The 8,309-nt window shown below is 35.7% G+C and overlaps 3 protein-coding genes across 3 annotated transcripts in view; 1 reads left to right on the top strand and 2 right to left on the bottom strand.

The window, feature by feature from the left end:
• LOC106872078 (uncharacterized) overlaps window positions 1-7,770 on the top strand; it is a 30,024-nt gene extending 22,254 nt beyond the window's left edge. The window contains 1 exon segment of the mRNA XM_089344638.1: window positions 6,759-7,770. Within this exon segment, the coding sequence (XP_089200764.1) occupies window positions 6,759-7,618 (860 nt within the window). The 3' untranslated portion in view covers window positions 7,619-7,770.
• LOC149130623 (uncharacterized) lies at window positions 389-1,648 on the bottom strand. Its single transcript, XM_089344505.1, has one exon. The coding sequence runs from the start codon at window positions 1,646-1,648 to the stop codon at window positions 476-478; it is 1,173 nt and encodes a 390-aa protein (XP_089200631.1). The 3' UTR covers window positions 389-475.
• The window catches only part of LOC106874808 (uncharacterized), a 150,017-nt gene continuing 143,406 nt past the window's right edge, over window positions 1,699-8,309 (bottom strand). Inside the window, exon 5 of the mRNA XM_089344617.1 lies at window positions 1,699-1,974. The gene's annotated coding sequence lies outside the window, so the exon portion shown is untranslated. The remainder of the gene's footprint in view (window positions 1,975-8,309) is intronic.

Here is an 8,309-nt window from a genome sequence, read left to right as displayed (position 1 = left end):
ATATGTATGTATGTATATATAAATATATATATATATATATATGTATATATAAATATATATATATATATATATGTATATATAAATATATATATATATGTATGTATGTATAAATATATGTATATATATATATATATATATATATATATATATATATATATATATATATATATATATATGCATGTGTGAGAGACTGTGGTAAATATGTAGAGAGATGGAAAGTTTATCATTGGAATATCGAAAAGAAGCAGACAAACAGAAAGCTTTTCTATTCTCATCACAGATTTTGAAACTGTAAAAATTAAATTTTTCAGAAATAGGTATATTGATCTACATTTTCATACACAATTCAAGGGAGGTGAAAATTGAAAAACAAAACCAAAAAAATATCTAAAAATTTTCGAAATTCTTTAGTCATAATTTCCATGACATAAAACAAGAACATTACAAAGACATAGAAAATAAGAAACCATTCAGACTAAACTTTTCCTTTCTTTCCTGTATGAATACGTTCGTGTTTTCTCTGGACACTATTTTGAGAGAATGATTTACCACAGATACCGCAATGATATGGTTTCTCGCCTGTATGAATAAGTTTGTGTTTTGTTAAGCTACTATTTTGAGAGAATGATTTACCACAAACGTCACAGTGATATGGTTTCTCACCTGTATGACTACGTTTGTGTGCAATTAAGTCATTACTTCGAGAGAGTGATTTACCACAGACATCACAGCGATATGGTTTCTCACCTGTATGACTACGTTTGTGTGCAATTAAGGAACTTCTGTAGGAGAACGATGTACCACAAACATCACAACGATATGGCTTCTCTCCTGTATGAATACGTTTATGATTAGTTAAGTGACTATTTTCAGAGAATCGTTTACCACAGACATCACAGTCAAAAGGCTTCTCCTTTGTATGAACACGTTTGTGCGAAATCAAGACATTACTGACAGAGAATGATTTACCACAGATTTCACAGTGATATGGTCTTTCTCCAGTATGAATTCGCTTGTGTCTAGTTAACAAACTACTTACAGAATATGATTTACCACAGATCTCACATTGATATGGTGTCTCTCCAGTATGAATTCGCTTGTGTCTAGTTAACAAACTACTTACAGAATATGATTTACCACAGATATCACAATGATATGGCTTCTCTCCTGTATGAGTATATTTGTGTGTAATTAGGTGACTATTTTGCGTGAATGATTTACCACAGACATCACAGTGATATGGTTCTTCACCTGTATGAATACGTCTGTGTGTAGTTAAATGACTACTCCGAGAGAATGATTTACCACAGATATCACAATGATATGGTTTCTCTCCCTTATGAATACGTATATGTGTAGTTAAATGGCTACTTTGAGAGAATGATTTACCACAGACATCACAATGATACGGTTTCTCTCCTGTATGAACACGTTTATGTGTAGTTAAGCTACTACAATGAGAGAAAGATTTACCACAGACCTCACAATGATACGGTTTTTCTCCTGTATGAATATATTTGTGAAAAATTAGGTTACATTTTATGGAGAAGACCTTTTTACAGACATCACAGTCATATGACAATCTCCTTTCCTCTTTCATCAGGGGTTCAGAGGAAATCAATTCTATACTTTTCTCACTCTTTTCCATTATTTTCCTCTCAAATCCCAGTTTATATATTTTTCTTGCTTTATTCTTACACTTTATTCCTTACAAATGCTCTTACTGCTGTATTTCTGTCCAGGGTTACCTTTGTCTAGCAACAATTACATAAATTTATCCAAGTTTCATCAGCACAGGGGCTACTCTTCTTGATACTTCAGTCAGTGATGTTCAGAAATGTTTCACACAAATTCTGTCACAGATTTGTAGAAACAATGTTATACATCTGTTTTGTATAATAATTTCTTGCAGTCTTTAAAATCAAGGTAGATATCGAATATGCTTCTTCTGTTACATCAATGTCATCTGATGTTCTGAAATCAGATAGAAACTGCAGTGTGAGATACAGAGGCTACTCAAACAATACAGATTCATTTCTATTGTGATAAACTGTAGAAATAAACATTTCCCTTAACAACTGAATATTTGAATATATTAATCATATAGCTTTTACTGAAAAGGCTCCCCCACGAACATGGTTTCTAAGTGCAAAAGAAAAATTGGCCAAAATCGGTACGGAGTGAGATGTTGATGGGGCTAAGGAGAGGGGGGAAAAATCATAAACTGTCAAAACTTTTCAATAAAAAAGATGTCTCTTATTATTTCGAAGCCTGCAGTGGAAATAAAATTGGAAAACTCCGTCAAAACGGAGAGATTCCAACTTATGTGGTCTTCTTGATCCGAAACTCCCCTTCCCACCCAATCGTAAAACGATCCCCCCCCCCCCCCCGCACCCTCAATTTCTTTCTAACCGTCATCTAAGCAGTCTCAAAAGTATAAACTTACATTAATCGATACCCGTTTTCCTGAAAGTTATAAGGGAAAAAATGTCGAGTCTTGTGAATTTTTGAAACTCTTTTCCCACCCACTCGGAAAATTTCTTTCCCGTTAATCTATATAATCTGAATCCACAGCACCAAAGCGGTATTTCTTGAAAGTTTCGTTAAAAAATATCCATTTTTCTGTTAAGTTATGAGGCAACAAAGTCTGTGGGGTACACATCTGTAGTTATGTCTGTTTCTGAATATTTCAGTGGTTGGAGTGTATTTCAGATTAGTTCTCAAAACTAAAACACAACAAACTGACGTAGCAACAATGGAGATTGTACGAGATAGCTTTCTCCGTTAGAAATAGCAGCCAAATCTCGCACAAATCAGGGACATCTGTCTTCCGTATCCAAATTTCGCACAGATCATGGTATCTCTCTTCCATAGCTAGAAATAACAGCCAAATTCCGCACAAATCAAGGTCATCCCTCTTTCATAAAACATAGAAGAGAAACAAAGTATCGACGTGGCAAAAACCGAACGTCTACAAAATTAAAAACATTGAATAATTTCATTGTTTGATACTTACGGAAATGTTTCATAAGGGATAGAGTTGTTATATATGTGTGTATCTGGTAGATGAGAAATGTGTCATAAATATTATAGATGAATTATCAGCTGATTAAGAGATTTTAATGAAGAAAACATTTAATCGGATATCAAAATGCAGCAGGAAATACTTTCAATGCGCAAGCGCGTCACCTTTCTGAAATGTTTCTAGCAGCTGAGTCTAATTATCTCCCTTTAAACATTATCGTGGAGGCGCAATGGACCAGTGGATAGGGCAGCGGACTCTCGGTCATAGGATCGCGGTTTCGATTCCCAGACCGAGCGTTGTGAGTGTTTATTGAGCTAAAACACCTAAAGTTCCACGAGGCTCCGGCAGGGGATGGTGGCGAACCCTGCTGTACTCTTTCACCACAACTTCCTCTCACTCTTACTTCCTGTTTCTGTTGTGCCTGTAATTCAAAGGGTCATCCTTATCACACTTTGTCACACTGAATATCCCCCGAGAACTACGCTAAGGGTACACGTGTCTGTGGATTGCTCAGCCACTTGCACGTTAATTTCACGAGTAGGTCGTTCCGTTGATCGGATCAACTGGAACCCTCGTCGTCGTAAGCGACGGAGTGCCAACAACAACAACAACAAAACATTAGCATATTGTTGTTGATACGTATGTGTCCCCTTTGAAGGTTTTGAGTTTAAATATTTTTTGTGGTTCTTGAAACCATATTGAATGGCTTAGAGATTGTGTTTTCGATTCTTGAAAAATTCCGTTCGAAATTTCCCGGTGTATTGAGAACTTCAAAAAACAATCGGTTGATTTTGTCGCCGTAAGTGTAACTGTTGTAAACCCATTCATGCCGATCGTCCGTTTAAACTGATAATTTATAATTTATTATAAGGGTATAAGACAAATACTTGACAAAAATTGTGATTTGTGTATGATCTGTATGAATGAATGATACACGTTCTCAACGTATGCTGTCTGTTTGAACAAACGCTTGCACCATAACTTGTAACAACCACAGTTGTGCGACATGGCAAGTACAAACAGAAGACGCTGTAAATGGTAAGCCAATTATTTCCCCAATTATTGGTACTACTAAAGCAGCACGGTCCCGAACGCGCTAGCTAGTCGTAAGTGGTCGATCCTAGCCCTGACTCTGTCCCTAACCCTAACCCTACCCCCCAAACACCTATTCATTTGCACACGCGGGTTAGGGTTAGAGTTAGGGACAGAGTCAGGGCTAGGATCGACCACTTTTTTTCTCCTCCTCTCCCCGGAGAAACTTCTTATGAATTTTAAGTGTGTATTGCCCCGAAAAATCGACCCAAATCGGTCGGAATGGCGAAGTAAAAATAAGAGAAAGCAACGGTCTTCGAAAAACGTTTTTTGTGAAATAGATCGTTCAGCGTCTCCAAGAGCAACGTGAAAAATAAAAAAACAAAAAAATTGAAAAATCCCCATCAAAACATCTGCCCAGTTTACGTGCTCATATGAATGCGATGTTTCTGGTTAAGATATTACTTTCATAGAATGATACAAGGCAGATATCACGACTGAGCTAAAATATGTGAGCCAAGATGGCAAGGAATGGCCGAATCCAAAAGGAACTGGAACGGTATTGTGAGCAGCGATGTATGACATCCGATAAGATGGTCAATCCAAAAAGCGGGGAGCGGGTAGAATCGTCGTTAGCACGCCGGGCGCAATGCTTAGCGGTATTTCGTGATGTCTTTACGTTCTGAGTTCAAATTCCGCCGCCGAGGTCGTCTTTACTTTCATCCTTTCGGAGTCGATAAACTAAGTACCAGTTGCGTACTGAGTTCGATCTAATCGTTCGGCCCCCTCCCACAAATTTCAAGCCTTGTCCCTATAATTGAAACGATGTTCAATACAAGTCAGATACACACACACACACACACACATCAACAGTAATATACTAATACCTAAAGGGAGATAATTAGACTTAGCTGTTTTAAATAGTTCAGACAGGAGATACGCACGTGCATTGAACATAGTTCGTACCTCGTTGTTATGCGGTGTAATGTCCTGTGCACGAATTTCTTTTAATTAGTTGATAATACATTTATAATAGTTATGAAGTATTCATCAATTACCAAATACACACATATATAACAACAATATCCTTTATGGAACATTTCCGTAAGTATTACTCCCGGTGATCTTTTCACCAGCACGATTTTCACTAAGGAAAAAAAAGGTGGACATTGGAATTAGACACTGAGGGAAAATGGCTGTAACTTTTTTATTTTTTAAGTTAGGCGATTTTCGTTTTCGAGGTCATGGTACTTGATTCCACGCATTTTTAGTAACAATGTTTTCCCCCCATAAACACATGTTTTATGAATAAGAGATGTTGATTTGTGCAGGATGTGGCTGCTATTTCTATGTATGAGAGAAAAATGTCTGACTTATGCGATATTTGGCTGTTATTTCTTTAGAAGACAGATGTCTGATTCGTGCGAGATATGGCTGTTTCTAATATAACAATAAGAATATTAAGAGTTATAATTACCACTTTAGAAAGTTTATTTTATAGTATGCATGCAGGAAGGTTTCAAACACAGGTGAATTCAATGAAGCTATAGTCTTTTCTACTCTAGGCACAAGGTTCAAAATTTTTGGGGAGCTGGAGACCAGTCGATTAGATCGATCCCTGTACGCAACTGGTACTTAATTTATCGAGGTGCTAACGTTTCTGCCAGCCTTTAAAAAAATATGCAAGGGATCTCTTCCTGTGCTTTAATCCATTGCCTGTCACGAGCCCCAATGAAGTTATATTGTAGAGACTAAGTAGCATGGTTCATTGAATGAGTGATGAATGAAAATTAGATCGGAAAGCGAATGCATAAAGATTTAAGCGTACTTTATTAAAGAGAGGACAGTCTCTTGTGTGAGCGGTAGGAATCGATATTACAGTGTGTATTCTTTTATTTGATTTGACTGCTGCCATGCTGGAGCATCATCCTCAGTCGAACAAATTGACTGCAGGACTTGTTCTTTGTGAGCATAGTACTTATTCTCTCGGCCTCTTTTGCCGAGCTACTAAGTTACAAAGACAAAAACACACCAACATAGCTTGTCAAGCGATGGTGAGGGAACAAACACAGGGCGGAGGTAATGAATATGTACACCACCCGTTTTCAACGTAAAGAAAAAACCCTATTATTATACCTAACCCTACACACTGGGTGTACGTATTCTTTACTTTGACCCAAACACACACACACAAACATATATATACATATATATATATATATACATATATATATATATATATATATATCCCACACTGCACTTTCTCTCTAATTTCAGAGCATCTGACAACATTGATGTAACAGAAGAAACATCCTCAATATCTACCAAGTTTTAAAAGCTGAAGGAAACTTTTATAGGAAAGAGATGTATCAGATTGTTTTTTACAAATCTGTGGAAGAATTCTTGTGAAACATTTCCTCTGAAATAATATTATTAACCAAATTTCTGAACCTCACTGATTGGACTGTCAAGAAGAGGAGCCTGTGTTCTGAATAAAGTTGGATAAATTTATGTAAGTGTTGCTAAACAAAGGTAACACTGGACAGAAATACAACAGTAGAAGTGTTTGTAAAGAATAAAGTATAAAAACAAAAGAAAGAAAAATATATAAACTGGTATTTGAGAGGAAAAATAATGGAAAAGAGTGAGAAAAGTATACAATTGATTTCCCCTGAACCTATGGAAAAAGAGATGATATCATATGATTGTGATATCTGTACAAAGTCCTTCCTTCAAAAAAGTGACCTACTTAGGCACAAACGTATACATACAGGAGAGAAACTATATCATTGTGACATTTGTGGTAAATCATACTCTCACAGTAGTACATTACCAAGACACAAACGTTCCCATACAGGAGAAAAGCCATATCATTGTGATATCTGTGGTAAATCATTTTCTCAAAGTGATACCTTAACAAAACATAAACGTATTCATACAGGAGAGAAACCTTATCATTGTGATATCTGTGTTAAATCATTTTCTCAAAACAGTAACTTAATGATGCACAAACGTATTCATACAGGAAAGAAACCGTATCATTGTGATATCTGTGGTAAATCATTCTCTGAAAATAATGTTTTAACTAAACATAAACGTACTCATACAGGAGAGAAACCATATCATTGTAATATCTGTGGTAAATCATTCTCTCAAAACAGTAACTTAATGATACACAAACATATTCATACAGGAGAGAAACCTTACCATTGTGATATCTGTGGTAAATCATTTTCTCGAAATAATATCTTAACTTCACACAGACGTGTTCATACTGGAGAGAAACCATATCATTGTGATATCTGCAGTAAATCATTCTCTGAAAATAATGTTTTAACTATACACAAACGTACTCATACAGGAGAGAAACCATATCATTGTGATATCTGTGGTAAATCATTCTCTCAAAACAGTAACTTAATGAAGCACAAACGTATTCATACTGGAGAGAAACCATATCACTGTGACATCTGTGGTAAATCATTCTCTGAAAGTAGTAAATTAACTAGACACAAATCTATTCATATGTGAGAGAAAGTATATCACTGTGATATCAAGTAAATCATTCTCTCAAAATTGTGATTTAACAAGACACAAATATATTCATACAGAGAAGAAAGGTGAAAGGTAGTTTCGTTAGTTTCTTGTTTGCAATATATTTTTAATATATCTGTGCTTTATGCAATGAAAATTAAAATATTTCTAAACTTTTAGATTTTCTTCTTCTTTATTTGGCAATTTCCCCTGCACTTCCTTCCATGGTACAAGGACCCCCATACCAAAACTTTTCCTCCTACTGACAACCCTACACATTATTCTTTCTCGAATATCACATCCTGTACAGTATATTTATTGTTTATTATGTTTTAAATGTTTCACTCAGTAAATACGTTACACAATAACATCTGTTATGACTCTTTCATACACAGGAATATTGTAAGGTCATATATGTACATAAACAATGAACCCCAAGTACAAAACAGAAGAGACCACAAAGGATGAACATGAGGCATAAGTATAGTTTAGTGCCCCACAACAGATTGATTCCTTGTTAGTGTCTTAAGAAAGGTCAAGATTAGGAATATTTTTGTAAAATCGTTTTGGAGGATATTCTGCTGATTCTCAGCCCTACTCGATTTTGATGACCTGAACTTTAGAACTTGATGAAACCTACCGGTCACTTTATCACTTGTGAATGCAAAGTCATTTGCAGGAATGGACTTCACAACATAGGTTAGCTGTTAATGATTTG

The sequence above is a fragment of the Octopus bimaculoides genome, chromosome 28 (assembly GCF_046866305.1).
Source record: "Octopus bimaculoides isolate indiv1 chromosome 28, ASM4686630v1, whole genome shotgun sequence".
Classification (NCBI taxonomy): Eukaryota; Metazoa; Mollusca; class Cephalopoda; order Octopoda; family Octopodidae; genus Octopus; species Octopus bimaculoides.
Note: the sequence above shows the minus strand (reverse complement) of the source record. Positions and strands in the feature narration are given on the sequence as shown.

Excerpts from the sequence above, each read along its gene's own strand:
- LOC149130623 (XM_089344505.1), bottom strand. The coding sequence starts at position 1,648 with ATGGAAAAGAGTGAGAAAAGTATAGAATTGATTTCCTCTGAACCCCTG.